The 23125-nt window shown below is 43.1% G+C and overlaps 1 protein-coding gene across 2 annotated transcripts in view; it reads right to left on the bottom strand.

The window, feature by feature from the left end:
• Positions 1-23125, bottom strand: part of LOC139758158 (protein argonaute-1-like) — a 36775-nt gene that overhangs the window by 2162 nt on the left and 11488 nt on the right. The window contains exons 1-15 of one of the 2 annotated variants that reach the window (XM_071679316.1): positions 22155-22269; positions 18791-19292; positions 17645-17771; positions 15786-15920; positions 14755-14950; positions 13789-13940; positions 11509-11766; positions 9859-10044; positions 9178-9365; positions 7122-7303; positions 6440-6609; positions 5718-5908; positions 3434-3643; positions 2782-2899; positions 798-970 (exon numbers count right to left, since the gene is read on the bottom strand). In XM_071679316.1, the coding sequence (XP_071535417.1) occupies positions 798-970; positions 2782-2899; positions 3434-3643; positions 5718-5908; positions 6440-6609; positions 7122-7303; positions 9178-9365; positions 9859-10044; positions 11509-11766; positions 13789-13940; positions 14755-14950; positions 15786-15920; positions 17645-17771; positions 18791-19292; positions 22155-22173 (2807 nt within the window). In that variant the 5' untranslated portion in view covers positions 22174-22269. Of the gene's footprint in view, positions 1-797; positions 971-2781; positions 2900-3433; positions 3644-5717; positions 5909-6439; positions 6610-7121; positions 7304-9177; positions 9366-9858; positions 10045-11508; positions 11767-13788; positions 13941-14754; positions 14951-15785; positions 15921-17644; positions 17772-18790; positions 19293-22154; positions 22270-23125 lie in introns of those variants that run through there. The other variant, XM_071679317.1, reaches the window with a different exon arrangement.

Here is a 23125-nt window from a genome sequence, read left to right as displayed (position 1 = left end):
CCCTACCCTTCATGGTCAAGTCAAAGCCCAAGTCATCATACCCAAAGCTTCAGTGTTCCCTCAAGCTCGAGAGGCTCGTGAGGTGGTCAACGTCCATCCTACACTAGGACAGGTGTCAGCGACCCATCTCGCCACCACTGTATACCGTTGGCTTATGATGTCAGTCCAACCACGTCATCAACTCCAGCCCCTGTCCTTCCTCACAATTGCTTCATTCCATCTCTCAACGCTTCTCTGGGGAAGTGTGCAGACGCCAGGGGTAGCAGGTATTGCTGCTTGTGAACCACGAGTCTCATTCAACACCTCCAGTTGTTCACAGGTATTATGGCTCAGCTGTGGATAGGCAGGATGACTCAGGTGTTCACAGTGCCTCAGTTGTGGATTGGTATCAAGGCTCAGCCATTCACATATAGTCACTGTGGATCCACCTGCAGAACTGAGACTTGACTCCCTACAAGAAGAACGAAGCCATACACATCTCGGGGGGGGGGGGGGGGGGGGGGGGGGGGACTGAACAGCCACGACGAAAGAAACTGGATGTTTCCATTCGTCCTCGCTCCCCGTCATTGGAGTCAATAAGAGTACAGTATGACAATATCCAGTGCACTGTGGATACACTACAATGACGGTGAAATGATCAGTTTTCAGTGATTGCTTTTCAAAGGAATCACTGGCTTTTCCAAAGTCAGCTCGTGGAATGTCCACTGGCAAACATCGTCTGTCTAATACCAAGTCACTTTACTTGACTTCCACAGAGAGAGAGAGAGAGAGAGAGAGAGAGAGAGAGAGAGACTCACATCTTAGCAGCCAGCTGAGCATACATGGCGGGCATGGGCAGGGAGACGGAGTGGGAGCCTCGCGCGTCAAGGTGGCACAAAGCGTAGGTGTACGTCTGCAGCTGATCCATGGAGAGGTTGTTCTCGTCCCACAACACTGTGTAGTGGACTATCTTGCTCGTGCCACACTTGCCCTGCAACACCAGATCAAATATCAAACTATGAACAGCTAATGACATCAGATGACAATAAAAGATATCTATCTTGTGTGTCTATACTGTATACATCTTTTTATCTTTCTGTATCTATATCCCCTGATTACAGTCAGATGAAATTATGTGTAGTGTCTGGTTTGATTGCTCTATGTTCACAATTCGATTAATATTATTGTGTTAGAGAATTTTACAATCGTGTTGCCCCGTCTAGTGTGAAAATGTACCATGACCTTACTCTTCATGTATACACGCGCCCACATACACACCCGGGCCTAAGCCAGGTACTCATCAATCGATATGGCCCGAAAGGACGATCGAAAAAAAAAAAACCTAGGATTCACTGTGGGCCAACTGGCGCGTCTACGATTCAAACCAGGGCCCATCTGTGAATCGTGGTTAACGGTGCTAAACCACTGCACGATGGTGTGTACTGCATGTGACAAAGTTTCAGAAAGAATAACATCATGGCGTTCTTCGCACACCATCACAACACAATAATTTCAAAAAGGAGGTTTATACATCAGGTCACTCAATTTCAAGACCCGATACCCTGGCAACCCCAAGTCATGATATCTGTTGTGCAGTGAGCGACATGGCTCGGGCAGAGCATCACCTACTCGTGACCATCTCGGGTGGAAGGAAAATAAGGTAAGAAAGAGAACGAAGAAATTTCATCCGAGCTTCTTACGTGTAAACACCTGACTGTTAAAGATGGAGAGGCTGTCGGATGAGAGGAAGATGAAAGAAAGCTCTACAGTTTCGCTGTTTTGAGAGGAGGAGGAGGTGGTACCGCAACGGTCACCCCTCGTGTGGTTGGTCTCCTCGCACAAACTATGGGAAGTAGGAGCCACACGCGAGTCAACTGGTGCAAGCCTTCGTGTCAGGGACACACGCAGGCAGCTCACGAGAGCGGTGGCTAAAATGAGGCCTGCAAGATAAGGAGAGGACATCATCATCGAGGAGGACAGAGAAGGGTGGTTGGAGAGAGGTGATGTCTCGAGGAAATAATGAGGCAAGAGACTTCTGATTCCATTTTGGCTAATGAGGAGGTGAAGGAAGAGCCATCCCAAATATGTGAACAGTACTCTATACTAGGGCGAATAAGACGCCTTGCGATCTAAGTGTTCATAAGTTATTACGACACATACAAAATCCTTTGCATTCGGATAACATTTTCAGCAACGTTGATTTATATGGACTTTTCATGATAGAGTGGAGGACGTGGTTAGTCCTCGATATATTTATCATATTAAAGGAAAAGGTTTGTAGTATATGAAATCCAACAGGTTGAAGAAAATGTGACATTCATAAAGAGATATTGTTAGCGAACTGCGTTTCAGTGATAGTGAATTTAACCAGGTCTCCGTTTCCCCATCCTGAGACATTCCAGTGGTAGGTCACGAAGTGGTTGTCCTCTCGAGAAAGACGACGGGGTGGCCGAGGATGATGAAGTGGGGCTGTAGGGGAGGTGTTTCAGTGTCACTGTGCAGATGCGGGATTTTTCTATGGTTGCAAGGCATCCATCCACTGCAACGAGTCGAACTTGGGTGAGGAATGGAAAGGCAGTGCCTAGTGAGGGGGGAAGGGGTATCATTTGAAAGGGTATGTAGTAAGGGACATAGATGCTAAGTGAGAGGAGACTTAGAAAGGGAGAGAGGAAAGTTGGGTTAGGATTTGCATACTAAGTGAGAGCAGTAGTGAGAGGAACCAGGTGAAGAGGAAAAACAGTAAGGAATAAGAAAAGAAGGAGACTAAAGGTGTGTGCCAGGAGGACAAAGACGAGGACTTACCAAGTGAGAACAGAGATAGAAGTCCCTCTGCGTTGGGTGTGTAATGTACTTCTCGACTACAGTGCCGGGGGGAACACTGCTTTCTTCGTCACCATCACCTCTGTCACTACAGAAGAACCTGCCAGAGGAACAACGCTGTCAGGAAAGCTTACGTGCTGGCATGAGACATGTACTGTGTTACCCTCGCTGTAGCCAATAGTTTCTTCGATCATGCGTTACAATCATTCACGCAATTAATAATCTATTCACTGAATTAAGGTATTTCTGTACACACAGGTTAATTCTTTTGGGCCTAGTATGACAGATTCTAAATGCATGGTACAATGATTTGTACAAATGTATTATGGCAATGTGACAATTCCCGCATGCCTGATAAATTCAATTCATCCATTAAACAAACGTGCACAAACCTTTATGATAACCTGTAAATACCTATCATGATAATTTCTCAGGATCTAGGATGATGATTAAACCTGGCTTAGATATTTCCATACACCTGGTGAAAAGGTTTGAGTGCCTCTCGGTTTTCTACACAAAGCTATTAAGATAACTTCTACATGACCAGCTAATACGTACATTACTCATAACACTACGAAATCTAGTCATCACAACTACTCATGGAAGTCGATAGGTTCTAAAGCAAGATACAGGCCTGATAGATTTAGCTTTGTTGAGGGCGATGTAGGTTATGGTTGGCTCGGGGTAACCCTGAGGCAGCACCAGTTTGAAGGCTTCCCATATCTGCCGCAGCTCCTTCTCCAACACCGGCTGGAGGAAGTCCTCCTGCACCCCCAGACGGTACACGATCATCTGACGAGGCAACGTGCCGAGGTTCTTCTTGAAGTCTTCTGCCATAATGTCCCTAGGAATATACACATCAGTTATCTCGTGGTATCTGAGTTCTCCCAAAAGCCTGTGTTAGACGAAACCTTGAAATAAACACTGGGGATGGAGGAGAAAAGAAAACGATAACACCGCAGTAATGTTGATGGAGGAACGGAATCGTGTGTCTAGGGATGTTCTGTTTCTTACAGATGATTTGGGTGCTTTCTCGTCTATCAAGGACACATGGCCTCGAGGTGTTAGAGGATTATAGAATCTTAACAGTGTTCATGGGCCACATGCACAGTGAGAGTGTACGTGTTCACAGAATTACTTTTAATACGCGAAGAAGGTATTAAAAGATTTTTCGGTTGGTGGATGATGTAGCTCACGCTGACGGACTTAATGACCCAGGGAGTTGATCGACCTAAAACCCAACCAACCAACCAATCAGTTTTCTGGACTTGTCATCTCCCCTCAGGAACGGCAGCAGCAAATACCATTTTAGGACACTTTCCCGGATTTCAGGATCATGAGAATCTCAAAGGCCTAGATTTAAGTCTTTCGCACAACCTACCACAGAACAGCAATTTCTTTTGCTTTGTTTGTACAAAAGCATATGCTGTACATATACATGAATGTTGAATATCGGTGTAATTTACTTCCCGAAATATCTACCTTCTTTCCACCCCTAGAGTGACATGGGAATAACGATACATGTTTACGTCGGCGATTTTAGCTTTTATCTGGTAAAGACATCAATGCAAAATGCCCTTTGGCTTCACATGCCTTATCACCCTTGTTCAAGATGTTTGGAAGGAGTTCAGTATGGGGTAAAAGAAATTGTAGAGGATTAACTACACTGGATGTATACCTCGCTGCTCTGTTGAAAGGAAGATGGTGGCACAGGGTGCAGAAAGAGTGTTGGCAGGGATGGTTGGCAGTGTTACGGCAGGGGTAGTGGCAGAAGTATAGGCTGGGTTTGTTGGCAGAGGTCGTGACGATGGTGGTATGAGACGTTTTGGCAAACGTCCGGGTACTGGGTGCTGTAGAGGGGATGGCAGTGGTGAGGGCAGTGATGGTGGCATGGACAGCGGCGGTGATCTTGGAAGAAAATGTGGCAGCAGTCTTGGTACAGAAGGTGGAAGGGGTGTTGGCAGTGGTGGTAGAAGAGATGTTGGCCAGGACGCTTACACAGATGGTAGCAGCAGCGGCAGCAGGAGGTGTTTGCTGAAACGGTGGCAGTGATGGTGGAACATGCAGTGAAGGAGGTGGTGGTGGCAGTGAAGATGGCAAAGATATCTGCAGCCGAGGAAAAAAGAAAATGGAGAGTCACTTTTCCTCTTGCGAAACAAGGAAATTTTAAACAAAAAAGTCACCTTCATTTTCACTTCAGCTGACCGTGATGGCTGGTCATAACAATTTGAGCTACCCGGGTCTTCAAGCGTCTTGAGGTACGCTTTCCCTCGCGAAATCACTGTAAGCTGCTTATTGGTCATTCTGAAGGCACTGTCACTCGACACTATGGGCAAAATTACGAAAAAAGTGCAATTCACATGTCTCAAAATGGTACAATACGCCAATGTGACACTGGGCTATGAGCGCCAAACAACTGCAGCGGCCACTCCTAGTACTAAAGAACCGTGTGGCCCAGTGGTTCTTACGTGTCTGTCCCCGGATTATCAGGCCGTAGATATCATCCACGCAAATAACAGGTTTTCTAAGGGAAACCGCTTTTTCTTCGAGTCCCGGATTTGCGAGAGAGCACCTGCGAAAGCTGATAAGATGCAATACGATATAAATACTCGTATTCATGATAATATAAGAAATATCTTACCGAGATACTGCTACAGTCAAGGTCTGTGCGAGTGTAACTACATTAACACACGCATAAAGACAAAAATAAAAGTACGCTACAGGCGTCCATAGCGATAGCCTATTGTGGGTCATAGCCTAGGAAACAGAAGAACAGCTATTACGCTACAGGTGTCCATAGCTATAGGCTTTTGTGGGTCTGTAGCTCAAGTCCGTTCGTCCATCGTCCCTGAGAAAGACAGAGGGATACGAAAATATATAAGAGGTGGGACATAACGTTTTCCTTTTCTTCAACTTACCTTACCATTTGCTTCAGTTCGAGTATCTCATGGTTGTGGGGCTGGGGGCGGACACGGGTGGTGTACCTGGCTTCCTGAATGTCCGTGACCCCGACCACGGCCGCTATGGACGGGGTTCTGTGGCCGTACCTCGGGGGATGATCGATGGCAGCCCCGAGGAGCAGCACTCGCGGAGGCGCGAGGCCCGCCAGCTGCAGGAGAAGAAGAAATTTTAAGACAGTGGCTGACGCCTGCTGAGTGACGGGCGTAGTACTTAAAGGAACTGATGTTACCAAGGTTGAGAAGCCTAGCTGGTACTTCACCCCCGACATAAGATCTGGTTCCTAGGAGGATGTGTAACGTAAATTATCACATTGGATTTTGCAATCGTGTGTGCTTCACAGTATACATCAGTTGACTAAAAGGAAATGTCAGTTACTTAAATCTGTCTAACATCAGACATCTTACGAGGAACTACTATTAGATACGATACTACACTACAGATTACAGTCGGCTGAATTGATCTTGACCATTTAGTCCATTTCAGTGACCGGATTCCACGGGCAAAGCCGTAGACCTCCTGGCGAAAAATCTTCGTTTTCGAAGAGACCAAATAAGCTTTTACATATAGTCAGATATAGTTCATATAAGCTGTTCTAAATGTGTGTATGTGTGTGACATATATCGAGTCCCGTCTAGACGACCCATCAATCAGGTGACGGTATTGATACACAAGAACTCACAGACGGCATGGAGTCCCAGTGGAGGTTGACGTTGGTGCCTCCACACTTGGCGTTCAGCTGGAGGACCAAATTGCGGAGAACTTCCTCGCTGGCGTTCTCCCGGTAGGTCTCCGGCCGGATGCACTGCGTCAGTATCTCAACTTCGGTGTTGGCGAACACCTTCAGTCTCTCTAGTGGGGGGACAATATGTGAGACGATGGTGGCAAATGAGGAAAGTGAGGGAATGGGTGAGTATATGATGGAATGAGAGACGAGTATGCATGAAGATGTAAACAGAGGAACAGGGAATTGAGAGCTTTTTTTTTTTTCTTTAATGAAATGAAGAAATAAGAGAAAGGATTTAATAATACGTGATGAAAAGACTTAAAAGAAATGAAAGCAGAGGAGAGAGGTTGAAAGAAATAGCATTAGGCGCAAACAAAAATATAACCAAGAATCAATGCTGACTAATGGCTACATACATTACCATCTTCTCTACGATCTTTACCAGACAGAGACAGAGAGAGATGCCTTCTGATACTACCATTACTGACAAAGGCTGCCTAATACATCTACCATCTAGTCCTTATCAAACATGAAAGCATCACAGCCCGTGATAAAGCAGCTTCCCGAAGCTTTGATGCGGTAACAGGTTTGAGAGTGAGGCTGCATCAGTCCTCCCCATACACCAGGCAAGACTAACCATAGAGCAACTCGGCGTCAGGCTTGAGGAAGACAAGGACGATCTGTGTGTCAGGGTAGTAGCTAGCCAACAACTCGAACTCCATCTGAGGCTCTGGGCTCTTCCTTATCACGTCTATCCTCGGCTCGTCGATCCTCATCCCCATTTTGCGGCCGACCTCGATCAACCTCATTAAGAATGGCCTGGTGAAGAGGTTAGGTTAATAATAACAGTAGTAGTAGTAGTAGTAGTAATGATAATAATAATAAATAATAATAATAATAATAATAATAATAATATTCTTGTCTTTTTGTATACACCACTGGCTCTTTGCCTCAGCTAGGCAGCGCCAGGAACAGAAGAAGAATGGCCTCATTTGCACACACCCACACACTGGCTGTCGTGTAAAATGTACCAATGCCACAGAGTCTACCAACATCAGTGACGTGCTTTGCCTCACCCTACTTCATATGCCTTAATCAAGCCAACTGACAGCACACTGACCCCCGTATTGCAAATCAATTCAAATCAGTTTATCCTTTTCACGTCTCTCACCCTCCTGAATGTTCAGGCCCCGATACCCGTAAGCCTCCTTCACTGTAGTCTTCCATCTCTTTCTTGTTCTCCCTTCCCCTTGCTTCCTACTTCTGGCACGTGGGTCATCTTAGTCTTCCTTCGCTCTCTGTCAGCTTTCTCTTCCAGAACCTCCGAGAGCCCAAGGCTGCACCAGACTCAGCAGCAGGGATAGAATGGGCTCCTTTGAAGCGATAGGTTCTTTAGCTGTATCAGCCAGCGATGATACTGCCTCACCAAAGGCGACTTTATACCGTAGAGGGAGACCAAATTGGAGATGGAAGGATGGCGTGAAAGAGATTCTGTGCGATCGGGGCCTGAATATGCAGGAGGGTGAAAGGCGTGCACTGGATAGAGTAAATTGGAACGATGTGGCATACTGGGGTCGACGTTCTGTTAATGGACTGAACCAGAGCATGTAGTGTCCAGGAAAACCATGGAAAGGTCTATTGGACTTGAATATGGATAGAGAGCTTTGGTTTCAGTGTATTACACATGACGGTTAGATAAATATGAGCAGATGTGGCCTTTCTTCGTCTGTTCCTAGCGCTACCTCGCTAACGCGGGAAACGGCGATCAAGCATGAATTAGTGTATATATATATAAATATATATATATATATATATATATATATATATATATATATATATATATATATATATATATATATATGGACTGAGTCTTAGAGGGAAAATTCTCACTTGGCCCCCTTCTCTGTTCCTTCATCTGGAAAAGTAAAAATGGGAGGGGAGGATTTCCAGCCCCCTCTCCCACCCCATTCAGTTGCCTTCTATGACACGAAGGGAATACGTGGGAAGCATACTTTCTCTCCTATCCCCAGGGATTATATATATATATATATATATATATATATATATATATATATATATATATATATATATATATATATATATATATATCTTGAAAGGATCACAATTTTGTGCGTGATCAAGATATTCCTATGAGTCCACGGGGAAAATGAAACACGAAAATGAAACATTTATCGTGTTTCATTTTCCCCGTGGACTCATAGGAATATATATATATATATATATATATATATATATATATATATATATATATATATATATATATATATATATATATATATATATATAGTGTGTGTGTGTGTGTATGTGTGTGCACAAACGGGGAAGTGCATAATGACAGCATAAAGAATAGCAATGGGAAATAAATGAATGAATACATAGGAAACAAATGGATTGTCTGGGGACTCGGGAGTCGTGTGATGTTGAAAATCTATTTCGAGATTTCTCTTTTACTTGAGATGATGGGAAGTGGGAAGCTCAGAGACTCAGTACCTCATCCATATTTCATCATTTCCATGATTTGGGCTCCTTTACACTTAAGAATCTCTCCTATTGAGGATGTTAGTGTCAGTTACTCAAGAATAATGACACATCCACCCTACCAGCACAGTGGACACGACATGGACATAAGAGGTATATCAATAAACCAAAGTAATCCAGACAGAATATCTTACTTATAGAACTTGTTGGACTTCGCGCCAGAAACGCCTCTGACGTCGTACATAAACACTGTCCAGGTCTTGAGATGGATTGGCCTGCACAAGGTGAGGTCCTCGGCGTCCCACGTCCCGTCCTTTGGCTGCAGGATCTGGCCGGTGGTCAGGTAAGGGGCGGGCAGCACGCGAGCTCTAACTCCTAGAGGCTGGTGGGGTACAGGGAGAAGCACACTGAAGACGATTATAACGATGGTAAGAAGGGGAGCGAAGTGTTCGCTGGTACAATGTCGACTCATGAATGGTTCAAATGTCTGACGTACAACACTTCACAGTACCATGCTCCTGGGACAGGTGAGAGTGGCTAGAGTACTGTAGAAATATATCTCAAATGGAAAGGCACTGGTTAGCAAAGCAGACTACAAAGAGAAGGAGAGGGTCAGTGTATTGACAGTGGGAGGAAGAGAGGGTAAATAATTAGGTCTCGACACCAGGCGATGGAATCATGTAGCTTACTGGCAAAGCTGTGAAAGCCTTTTGAAGCGAGCAGAATAAAGAAAGAAGCCATGGATTAGTACAGAGGATCAGGAGGAGCTATGGCAGTATCATGGTGGCAGAACTGTGAAAAGTAAAGGTCACTGAAGGTTGAAATGGAAGTCTATGTTCTCCTCTAAATCTACAAGGTCTTGGCAAAGCCTCTACCTTCCTTGACACAGTACACTTCATGGCCTTCAGGGCGGGCGAGCTGTCGAAGTCACAGTCCTGGACGATGGTGGAAAGATGACTCGACCAATCCCTTGGGCTGACGACCGTGGTATTGTTAACCTTCTCTCTCTCTTCCTTAGACAACTTGTTCCCCATGTCCTGATCCTTCAGCAGCATACACACCTACAGATAAAGCACAGGATGAGATGGACACCTAATGATGCTGACAATTGTAAAATCGACAGCTAATGATGCTGATAATTGTACAATCGACAGCTAATGATGCAAATAATTGTACAATCGACAGCTAATGATGCAAATAATTGTACAATCGACAGCTAATGATGCTGATAAATGTACAATCGACAGCTAATGATGCTGATAATTGTACAATCGACAGCTAATGATGCTGACAACTGTATAATCGACAGTTAATGATGCTGATAATTGTACAATCTACATCCGAAGACATACCATGTATTAATCATTCCTCTCTGCATCTCCTCTGTAGTCTAACTACCCTCCTTGTAACTAGTGACTGTTATCACTGTGTATCTTCTCAAACAGCCTGAATCATGCCAAAACAAAGCCATATCATCATGGTAGACTTCCATCCACATGACTTATCCAGTGACCTCTTCATAACATCTATCCTTCACTCTCCATTCTTTCTACCCTCCTGGTCCTAACTACACTGTTCAAGTTACCTGTTTCTACTGCCCTTATCTTTCACCTATCCTGACCTATTTGGACTCTGGTGTCACATCCATTGCATCAGGTTAGGGACTCTTTCGTATAACCTTCGTCCACGCTCTATACTCAAGCTTATATATATATATATATATATATATATATATATATATATATATATATATATATATATATATATATATATATATATATATACATAACAGAGCTTTTTATCACGTCGTAGGCATACGTTCTCCTCGAGACCTGGCCTTATATCTAATACAGAAATAAGGAAAATAAAAGAGAAGAGATTAGAGGAAGAGAGATAGAAAATAGTCTTCGAATTTGGAAAGCAAACTGAAGAATCTGCCTTTAAAAAGAGATGGGTCTAAGGATCCCTTATACTCCCTTTCCTTTGCACAGGGGAGGAATCACTGCTCTCATTCCTTTACTTCGTTCACGGGGAACACTTCCTGCCATCATCCAGTGTCGAAATCTTTTCTTTGCATCAGTCCTCTGTGACACAACTTTCAGGTACTACTTGCATGGGATCTTATAAGTGTGGCTCATAGGATTGAAAACACTGTAGAACAGCACGAACGACTATACACTACACCAGTCAGTTCATACCTAAGCTGCTCAAAACGTATGGACGAGACTTGAAGACATTTACCTCATTCACCTCGATGACTCAAGGGTACTGAGGGAGGCTCCAGTTAGCCATCGATGTTCAGGAGGAACAGTGTTCAGCTCAGCTTAAAGGATCTCCTTTGAAAAAAAAAAAATAGCAAGAGATTCTACAAGAATATATACAAACTCTCCAGTCTGCCGGAGGTATAGAAATAAGGCACCAAAACACGTCTCCAGAAACTCAAACTATCCTTTTCCCTGTCCCGCATCTCCTTCCTCTCCTCTAACCACTCTGTGAGAAAAAGAGAATAAAACATTACACCGTACCTCCATGGGAAGGTAAATAGGTTCCGTCCTTGAGGCCACTTGGACACAATTCAGCTTTGGATAGAAGAGGTTGCAGCTGTAAAACTCCTTGAAGTACTGCTCCACCGTCCACACTGTTTTCCCTTCATCCAACTCATGCTCCTCTCCCTCGGTGGTGGTTCTCCTGTTCTTCATCCGGAAGGTGAGGCAGTTTGAACCCCAGCAGCTCACACGCACTATCCTGTAGACGCGGTTGAACTCCGAGTGGATCGACTTCACCTACAGGAAGAGAAGATGTGGTGGTTGAAGCACAAGGCAAACGACACATGCCGAGCATCAGACAATGGTTGTAATGGATGATGGAAGAGATACGTTTGGGTTGGCTTCGTGGGTACGAACAGGGAGGGACGGACATCCTTATGTACACATTCGCAGGCAGAGACACTGGTCTAGTGATATCCAAGGGTGACAGACGAACTTATAGACAATATGATAGAGAGACTGTAGGATGCAGGAGATATGACGAGGTCAGTTTGATATGCAGTTCAAATACCTTTATTTACCTTACCTTCCTGCCTCAGGAGTTCCCTTCCGCGGGTCTCCCGCAGCCATCATATATATATATATATATATATATATATATATATATATATATATATATATATAATCTTTTCTATCTGTCTAACTTGCTTGCCTTTTTCCGCTTTAGTGAGGTAGTGCCAGAGACGAAGGAAAGGCCTCATTCGCTCTCATTCATTCTCTAACTGTCACGTGTTATGTACCGAAACCACAACCTCCATCCAATCCATCAGACCCACAATCCTTTTCGTGGTGTCTCCCGGTTGCGTGGCATGATCTGGTGCAGTCCAATGACAGCACGTCGTCCTGTGTAACCAAATCAATCTTATTCACTCTTATCCCGTGCAAGTCCTTCACCCTCCTGTACGTTCAAGCCCCGAGCACTCGAAATCTTATTCACTCCATCCTCTCACCTCCAATTCGATCTTGCCCTTTACTCCTTGTCCTCTTTTACTTCTGATCTACATATCCTCACTGTCAACCTCTCCTCACTCATCCTCTCCATATGCCCAAACCATTTCAGCACTCCCTCTTCTGCTCTAATCAACCACATTATTCTCATTACCTCCTTTGACAATGTTCCACACTAAAAGTTGATTAAAAAGCTGGTTTTTATAAGGAGGAATAGTGGGGTTGATTCCATCACTGCGCATCGGAAGGAGGTAAAGAGCGCAAGCTGGAGGAGAAGTCTGGAAGCGTGAAAACCTAAGAGTCGATCGACACTGTGCCAAATCTGTTCCTAGAACCCCACATCAGGAGAAGTATCAAGGAGGCAAACTGTCTGTTGGCAAATATAAGAATCGTATTAAAGTACATGGATAAGGACGTATGCGGTAAAACTATTCTCAGGATTGACCAAAACTGGAATATGCTTCTCAGGTCTGGTCAACGCACCCTCAACTAGCAAAATAGATCTAATCGGGAGTGTCTAGCGAAGGGAAACTAGAATGACAGCTGAATTAAGTGAGGCGAGATACAAAGAGAGACTGAGAACTGCAAAATCTGCCCAATGAGGTGAGGTAGAATGGGAGGCTGAGAATTGCAAAATCTACCTACTGAGGTGAGGTACAAAGGGAGAATGAGAAATGCAAAATCTGCCCACTGAGGTGAGGTACAATGAGAGGCTGAGAACTACAAAATATGCCCACTGAGGTGAAGAAGAGAGGTAATGGTGACCTAAAGACAATGACTTGGACGCTGTAATAACTGGGAACTAGGTAATACGCTTGTTGGATGGGACATGGCAAGAGAAATACTTTAGTTTATGGGTGTTGGGTCGCTGGATTAAACTGAAGGAAGAAATTACTTCACACAGAGTTCAGGTGTTTGGGCTCCACGAGCGCAACAATCTCTCTCTCTCTCTCTCTGTCTCTCTCTCTCTCTCTCTCTCTCTCTCTCTCTCTCTCTCTCTCTCTCTCCCCATTGCACAAACTGATAACATCATTCATACACTGTAATGCAATGCTTGGACTGGTGGTGGTGGTGGTGGTGTGTGTGTGTGTGTGTGTGTGTGTATAGACATACACAAACACACGAGCAAAATCATGATACATAAACACAAGCTTGTAAGACGGAGGTCAACATGCTTGTGACACGGTCAGGACGCATCACCTCAAGAGTTAAATCACAAAGAAACCAAAGACTACATAATGGAGGAAGTCACCTCGGACGACTCGCTTTTGCGTTGCTTAATATCTCTTTCCTGCCGAGACTGTGGTTTACCTTGAGGTTCGTAAGGAGTGAGGTGAGGAAGACCACGTCATCTGTCTCTAAAAGACTCTGCATCTTCTTCTCATTCACGATGTCTCTGGTGCGCACGTCGTTTCGCAGATAGCAGAGGAGTGGCTGTTCCCTCGTCACGACTGAAGTCTTCACTGTTACAGTGAAATGAAATGAGAAATTGAAACAAAAGATAACATCAAAGCAGACGCAAAAGGCATTATGAAGCCACAACACTACATGGAACATGAACAAACAGGCTTGAATAAAGACTAAGATTAAATTCGGATCCTACTCCCCTATGGAAATGCCTATGCTAAGTTAAGCCTAAAACTACTTATACGTTAATGCTCAGCTATACCAAAAACTAGGTTAAGGAATTCAACCAATCGGAAATTTATCAAAACTCCAGAGAAACTAATGTATTCTAAATCTAATTTCATACAACTTACTCATACCCAACTCTTAAGTTTCTGGCAGACAGGCATGACCAGTTATGACCACTAACCACTGTCTGGACAACCCAACGTTATAAGGGCCTTCTTCCAACACTCTATGACAAGTCTGAATTAATCTTAAGTGTAGATTTTCCCGACCCAGGGAACTCATCATCTATACGCACGCGCACACACACAAATACCTGGCATAGGCTGCTTGGGCGCGTATGTGTGCAGACAATACGAATGAGCAAAGACATGATACATATATACAAGGTTAAGTGACGAGGCAAAACGAATGTAAACGTCTCTCCCCACAACACACATATAATAATCACAAACAGTACTCAGACACTGACATGGTTGAGGCAGAGAGCATGCATGAATTAAAGAGGTCGTATGACAGAGAATGTTCAAGAGATGGGTCCCCACGAGTGGACCAACTCCCCCGCCCAAAAAGTACAGTACAAAACGTCAAGTAGAAAGAGGTTAATGAGACACAGGACTCGCCAGCGACAGTCTAGTTACTCACAGTTGATAGAGAGGCATAAGGGGCTTTGACGCCCGGCGAAGTGGTGCACGTCAACCAAGAACCCGTGGTGGCACTCCAAGTTATGGCTGATGTTGTCCTGCTCTGCGAGATGTTCTCTGCGACAGCGAGGAACGTAGGAGTTGTTCTGCCACTTGCATCGGAATGACAAGTGATTCTTGAAAATCGCTTTCAGTACCTGAGGGAGGCGAAGTAGAGGGGATACATCTCCATAGAAGGAAAAAGGGTGGAGGGAGATCTCCAAGGGAGGATGAGTGCGTCTTCAGCTGAGGGTGGCTTCTGGCACGAGGAAGGGGGTCCCTGAGAAGGAAGCGCAAGGAAGGAAAGGAATGACTGGGAAGAAAGTGTCCTTTGGGGAAAGAAGCTGATTTCGGAATGCTTCAAGATGGAGGAAGGTGACCATCGACATGAAGGAGGGAAATGTCTATGGTGAAGGTGGTAGCCGCTAGAGAGAGGAAGGAGAGTGTTCGGAGGGTTACTATATCAATTCGGTTGCACCACAGGTGATATAGTCACCCTTGTTGAGGCTGCTTCATCGTCAGTTGAGGTAAGGGACTGAAGTCACTTCGAGGATAGTCTCATTCCAAAGTTCATCATTTCCTTTTTTTCTTTTTTTAACTAAATGAAGCACAGCTTTGAAATTTCAGGAGCTCCGAAAAAAAAAAGGTCCTGAGATTACGTAACTAGCTAATTATCTTCAAAAGGCAGTGAAGGAAAGAGTGGACTACAAGGCACAATATTAAAGGAAAAAAAAATAAACTCTGGTTTATCAGTACTGATGTTGTCATTCAAGGGTATTAATAGTTTAACTTAACAAGCATTAACCTTGCTTAACAACTTGAAACATACAGAAGTTTCCGTCAACTTTCTTTAAAGGATTCGATGATATCTGCAGGGAATTTGTAAATATAAGTAACGGACGAAGATATTCCATTAAATAGAAAACGTATCTAACATATGTAAACAAAAACCGTGCTGCCATCTATGCGGCGGCAGCTTAAGGTATGCCATACCATGATGAGGTCGGGAGGAGGAAGCAAGGAAGGTGATCTGCAGCAGGCCTCGTACAAGTCCTTAACTCGAGCCTGGCTCTTCCGCTCCATCCGCACATCGTAGGATATCCTTCCTCTTTTGTCACGGTATTTCGCCTGCGAGTGAGAAGTCAGTGTTAGGAGCCTGGCTCTATGACATCGATCGACATTTTGTTACCTGTCTCGTAAGATATCAAAGCAATCTTTGTTTGCTGGTTCCTCTGTATAATGCAAGTGTGACACTCGTAAAGTCACCGTAATTCCATAATCATGGGTATATTCATGGTACCAAGGAGTTACCCACTATGCTCATGGGGTTATCTATCATAAGTACTCATGAGGTAGCAATCTTATTCATGGGCTTATTCTAAAATTTATGGGGTTTGCTAAGCACTATATTCATGGGTGAATTTTAAAGTATTTACTAGGTAAGAGTACAAGAAATCCCCACTTAAATGTTTCCAATTAGTGTCCTTTTAACGAAATTATAAGATATTAGTATACTGATTTAGGCGAGTGATTTTTTTTAGTTTTGTTTTTCAAGTAATAACTAATTAAGAGCTAAACAACGGGCATAAATGGTGGACCGCATGCATGAATGAATTCCTATAACTCAATGATCAATATACGGCATCAACTGAGTATCATAAACACGCATCGTATGGACAACACAGGCCTGATGCACACTGTATAACTTCGATCCCGCTCCACTCACGGGAAGTTCCCGCTCCGCTCACGGGACGCTCTCGCTCCGCTCACGGGACGCTCCCGCTCCGCTCATGGGACGCTCACGGGACGCTCACGCTCAAGCAGCGGTCATCCCAGTCCACTCCTGTCGCAGGCTGTCTAGCGTCAGTGCATCTGGCAGTGGGAGAAGATGGATTTTTCTCGTCTGAGTTGGCTATGATCGCCATAGCCCTAGAGACAGAGGAAGAAGAGACGTAGGAAAGGGAAATTAAGGGGAAATTTCACACACCCCATCCTCATTTGACTGATGATGATAAGAGCAAAGTCTTTCATAATCCCACATGGCTAGTTTCTTGGGGCTCGTAATGAAGGAAGGAGAGACAGCCTTCCACCTCACTGACGACCGGAGAGAGACCGCTGGATAATTGAACAGTGTCGCTTTGGCTCCGGTCACGGTCCACTTCCGCTACACTCAAAATATCTTTTAGATAACCGTTGCTTGCGCGTGACCGGAGTAGAGCGAACCGTGAGCAGACCGGGAGCGGAGCTACAGTGCGCATCACGCCATACCATAACCCAGTGAACGTGACATTACGATCCTTGGATTACCATAACCTATCAAAAATGATTACAACCCTTGAATTAATATATCCTAAACCTAGTAAAAATGTGACATTACGATCCTTGGATTACCATAACCTATCAGAAATGACTAAAACCCTTGAATTAATATCACCTTAACCTAGTAAAAGCAGCAGACCCTTCAAGCGTGATGATAGCCTAACCTCGAATGATGAACTTTATAAAGGTCGGGCCAGAGGGTTATGCCATCTAATCCAGGGACAATACCGTTGTGTTCAACGAGATGAAATGAATAATCGACTTTGACATTAACTGCTTAAAACATTTTGAATCAAACCTCACATTCTAGCTACCATTAACATATCTAACTGTGTTGTTAGGTCCATTATTATTGAGGGATTAAAGTGTTTATGATAAGGTTTGACCCTTACACCGAAGGCATTAAGGAGTCAATAGATTTTGCCCTTAAGCCAACTGACCTCATCATAGGAGCACTTCGCTCTGCCCTCTGACCACAGGTAGATAACCAGATAACCTAGTACTACACCAATTTTCTGAAGATTCACACTAACCTTGAACTTCATGTCCTGCATTTCGGGAATAATGCCGACGGTGTATGCAACATGCTCCGAGCCACAGACGATCGGGAGCTTGCCCAACACTTGGGGATGGTACTTCTGCAGGCGCTCTGTGATTTTTCTGTGGAATGAATGATGCTTTATCATACGCACTGCGACTATATGAGGACAGAGAACAGTAGTTTTTAATGTGAATATGAGAGTTAGTGCCAGGAACAGACGAAGAAACGGCCTCATTCGCTCGCATCCACTCTCCGCCTTTGACGTATAATGCACTATAACCATAGCCGTCAATTAACAACCAGGCCTCACAGACCTTTCCATGGTTGTTTTCGACTGCTTCATCGGCCCAGGTTCAGTCCACTTCCAACACATTGTTCTCTGTACACCACATCGATTCCTGTATACCACATCGCTCCACTGCGTTCTATTCCAAGCAAGCTTTACACCCTCCTACATGTTCGGGTCCCGATATTTCGAAGCGTTTTTCCACTCCATCCTTCACCTCCTCCTTGCTCCCCCATTTCCTTGTTTGCTCTATTTCTGACATGTATTACCTCTTACTCATCCGTTCCTCACTTATCCTCTTAATATTTCCAAACCATTTCAGCTTCATCATACATATCCCTTACTACCACACCTATATTCTAGCCTCTCATTTCTTATTCTATCTACCCTCCTCACGCTACAATTTGTTCTCCAACACTTCAAGCACATCCATCCTTTCTACTTTATTATCTCACGCCTGACATCCGTAAAACACCGTCGGGACTACTATACCCGTCATACATCTTTGCTCTCACAGTGACTTCTCTTTCCATACCTTCTTCAATACACACTGGACCGTAACCCACTCAACCACCCTCAGGTTTACTTTAGCTTACATAGTCCCATCAGCTCCCATGTCTACTCCCGGGTATCAGAAACACTCCTAACTCCTCTTTATTCAAACTTACGCTCCAACTAACCTATCCCTCTTATTTGCTAGACCTATTAACCTTACTTTTATTTATATTTACACTCAACTTTCTTCTTTCGTACACTTACACATACTCAGAAACCAGCTTCTACAGTTTCTCTATTTACGGATTTACTTTTCAAGATACGACAAAACAGATAATAAAAACCGAAGTGACTCACATCCTGATACTGTATGGGAGTCTTAGTTCCTCATTCGCATCCGTGATGGTCTGCCTGTAAGTTACTAACGTGACGTCTGGATCCCCGAGTAAGACACTGTAGCAGTTGGTGGTCAGCAGGATGGGGCTGCCCAACGTACCCTCGCTAATCTTTCCGACCGGCATCAGCTGATCTACTGAAGACCAACGTACTGACGAGGGCACCCGTGTATTCCAGTCCTCGGCTGGTGAACATTCCTCGGATGAAGACGATGATGCATACGTCGACAACATGCTCTTGGCCAAGTACAAGTCTCTGCCTCGGCCTTCATGCTCAAGCAAGGACCACGCATCAACCACGGGTAGCTCTTCACGAGTGATGAACTCTTCCACCATGGGCAGATATCTGGCCTGGACATCTTTGTTTATGGACAACACGGTGTCTGAGGCCAAGTTTGCAGCTGATAACTTTTTGGCAGAGGCCTTCTCTTCGGCTGGTGTCAACTTCTCAGCCGAGGACGACGCTGGAAGAGAAGGAGGCGTTATGTAGTGAGACGATAAAGTGAAAACGATGGATGATGGAGCTAGTGTTGGAGAACGCTAGTGTCTCAAGACATTTACCCAGTTAAAAAGAAACTTGCGTTTGGGAAGGTACGAGAATTCAGAGAACTTGGGATAAAAAGGAACGTAGACTTAAGAGGGAGAGGTTTGGAGAACTGCGATAAAGGCAAACACCGATAACACGAGATACAAGAAAAGAGGTGAAGCAAGCAAAATCAGAAAATGGGTCACAAAGGAAGATGAAGGAAAGACGATGACAAACATGAAAATACATGAAATAGAGTAGAACAATTTACCTCAACAGATCAAGAAGAAAAGTGACAAAGTATGAGAAGGCAAATATCCTAGGCTGTGTAGAGAAGTAGGGGAGGGAAAGCTGGGGTTCCGGTGGCACAGCAATGTTGTCGCAGTACACTAGGTGTATCGTACATATCTCCTAGGTTTGCAGCAAGCGACATTACACATGGACTAGGTGTATCGAACATATACCCTAAGTTTGCCGCAGACATTTGGTCTTATTTTCAAACAGTTTGTTGCGTACATCTTGACATTTTTAAACACAAACAACCTTTTAGTCTTTTGCAATGTAATGGAAATCGAACTTATGATTAGATATAACAGTGGAAAAGTTTATCGTGCAAAAAGAAAAAGGCATACAAGAACATAAACTATAAATGCAGTAGATAGAATATAATGGTTTCCGAGCATTTACCTCTATTGTATATCTAGACAGACGTATTGTGCCCGTACGATTCATGTGTAATAGTTAAAAAGACGCATGAACGAAGGCGCCACATAACCCTGGGTCAGCCAGGCTGTATCCATTGGAGTCCGTATTGGTAAAATTCATCCATATCTCATAGCCAACCGAGAAAGTGGAGGAAAAATATTGGAATCGGTGCGTGCAAGAGAAAAGAACAAATATGAGGAAGATTATAATGGAAGGAAATGTAAGGAAGATTAGAGTATCAAAGTGATGGTTGAAGGTATAATAATGGGAAGAGAATAAAGAGGACTCTATGGCCAGTGATGAACTTAATCCTCATTTAGGTCTAATAAGAATCAACCAGTTAATGGTATCGTAAGTCATGTAAGTTACGATACCCGAAAGACACACGAGCCTAGCCTATCTGTCACCTAAACACCATGTCAGTCGGTCTAACCTAAACTAACCCTCAGGCCCCATGACTTCACCTAACACAACTTACCTAACAAATACTAGATATCAGAGCATGTGAAAAAAATATAATGTCAATAAACTGTGATTCTAACCAGCGAACTGGCTGGTATGAAGGCCAGTAGTGAGGTGAATAAGACTACAAAAGTTAAAGTTACGAAAACAAAATAACTGACCATACACAAAAGAAGTGAGCTAGGTTGTTTAACTTTCATAATCAAAATGATGAATTTTACTTGGCTGTTTTCCAATGAAAAAACATTTTAGCCTCGATATAAACCGATGTTCCGAAGTGCCCACAAGTTTATGATAAATGTGATTGGAAACATCTCGCAGAGGAAAAATGCCACACAGTTAACCTGTAAGTAGTTTGATAACATATGAGACATAAACCTTTTTCCTTATCTAATCAAACTGCATAAAATTCATGTTTCGTGCATCACTTACTTTAATACCTATGCATCTTTCTCGCCAAAATTGATATCTCCTTTCCTCGAACATGAAAGTTGTGAAATTCTTTTTAAACTAACCTTTTTCTATAACCTTCCCACAACTAAGAACCAACAAGCACTTACGGAGCCTAGTTAATTTCAACCTGATGTCTCTCTCTTATCTTTTCTGTTACCCAAGATGGCTTTGATTTGGGAATGTTTTGACCGTGCTATGTCGGTTTGGAAATGGTCGAGATAGATTCTGAAAGTTATTGAAGAGATGTTGGTAAATTCATTACAGTTCGGCCATACGTTACCGAAAATGACTATTCTGGTTTTCTGTCTTTCCATCAAAATAACATTCGTTAGATTTTCTTTACGTATACCTGAACAAAATCAGCTCGACCAAATCGATACCAATCTATCCAAAAATAAGTTATTGCAGTGTTTATTTCCTCACCAACAAATATGGAAGAATTTCCGTGAATGCAGCAAACTTTCTTTCAAAAAGTAGGTCGAAAACGATACAAGATAAGCGGCAGTTGGCTAATGTCCAACTGCTAATGTCAGAAAGCCTAGTTCATTCTCAGGTCAGTCTCGCAACCTGGACAATGTTGTATGCAGTCCCAAGTCATTAAATTTGTTGCAATAGACCAGTTGCTGCTACGATACCACATACCTTTCATGCGATATGTAAGATGACAAAATCATGATACTTTACAGTAAAAACAATAACTTTACCTAATGCCCAACCATAGACCTTTATCACACCGTAATCTAACCAGAAAGTTCTGCCCCCTATGAAGGCAGCACAACCACCAAACATATTTCAAGACTTGCTTGTTAAACAAATCAATCACCTGACTCAAACCAGGAGCCTCCGGAGCCCAAGATCTGGCTTAACAATGTAACCCAAGCAGGTAGTAAGATACATCAGATTATACGAAAGATAAGCAGTCTTAGTATCAATTGACCAATCCCTGAGTGACGGACTTTCCTCCATACTATATAGCACCAATGTCGAAAATCGTGACAATAAAATGAAAAGAATTGATCTGTTATGAGTTCTGCAAAGAATGCCAGCCAGTTGGATACCTATGACCTCTTGAAAAGAAGTATACAAGAAGAGACTTATCATTTTGACTTGGTAACCAAATTTTAGCAAAAGATATACCATTTTCTTCATAATTTAGTGTTAATTACGTGAAACAACTTACCTGAATTCTCTTCACTCATATTTCACCTACATAAATTCGTAGATTACCGATAAAGCGATAAAAGTTCTTATCTCAACGAAATCAGTAACTTAGTGGAAATGGGGCTCTACATCTTGTAAAAGTTTTCATCTCGTTTTGATATATACATTTTTAAGTGAAGCGGTAGAGCATCTTGCATATCATATTAATTTTTCTCATGCTTGTACTTCTTGCATATATTTTTATTCATATTTGCGTGAATTATATATATATATATATATATATATATATATATATATATATATATATATATATATATATATATATATACACACGAATAAAGTGCATATAAACGCGCACCTTCATAGAACATACAAACCTCCAATAGCCAGGATATATTTTACATGCTCGCCATCCCCCGCATGAGCGAGGAAGCAATAGGAACAGATAACAGAGCCTTTGAGGGAAAAATCCTCACCTGGCTCTTTGCTTTGTTCCTTTTTTTTTCTATTAAATATAATGAAAGAGGGAATGATTTCCACCCACTCACTCCCACCCCTTTCAATCGCCTACGACACGCAGGGAATATATATATATATATATATATATATATATATATATATATATATATATATATATATATATATATATATATATACGAATATCATCCCTGGGGATAGGGGAGAAAGAAAACCTCCCACATATTCCTTGCGTGTAGTAGAAGGTAACTAAAAGGAGAGGAAGCGGATGGCTGGAAATCTTCCCCTCCCATTGTTTTACTTTTCCAAAAAAAAAAAAAAAGGAACAGAGAGGGGGACCAAGTGAGGCTATTCCCTTTAAGTTTCAGTCATCTGTTCTTAACGCTACCTCGCTAATGTGGGAAATGGCAAATCTGTATTAGAATATATGTATATAGTGCATATGAACGCGCACTTTCATGCAACACATAATGCCCTCCAACAGCTAGGATTCGAACCATTTTTGTAAACTTT

The sequence above is a fragment of the Panulirus ornatus genome, chromosome 29 (genome assembly GCF_036320965.1).
Source record: "Panulirus ornatus isolate Po-2019 chromosome 29, ASM3632096v1, whole genome shotgun sequence".
Lineage (NCBI taxonomy): Eukaryota > Metazoa > Arthropoda > Malacostraca > Decapoda > Palinuridae > Panulirus > Panulirus ornatus.
Note: the sequence above shows the minus strand (reverse complement) of the source record. Positions and strands in the feature narration are given on the sequence as shown.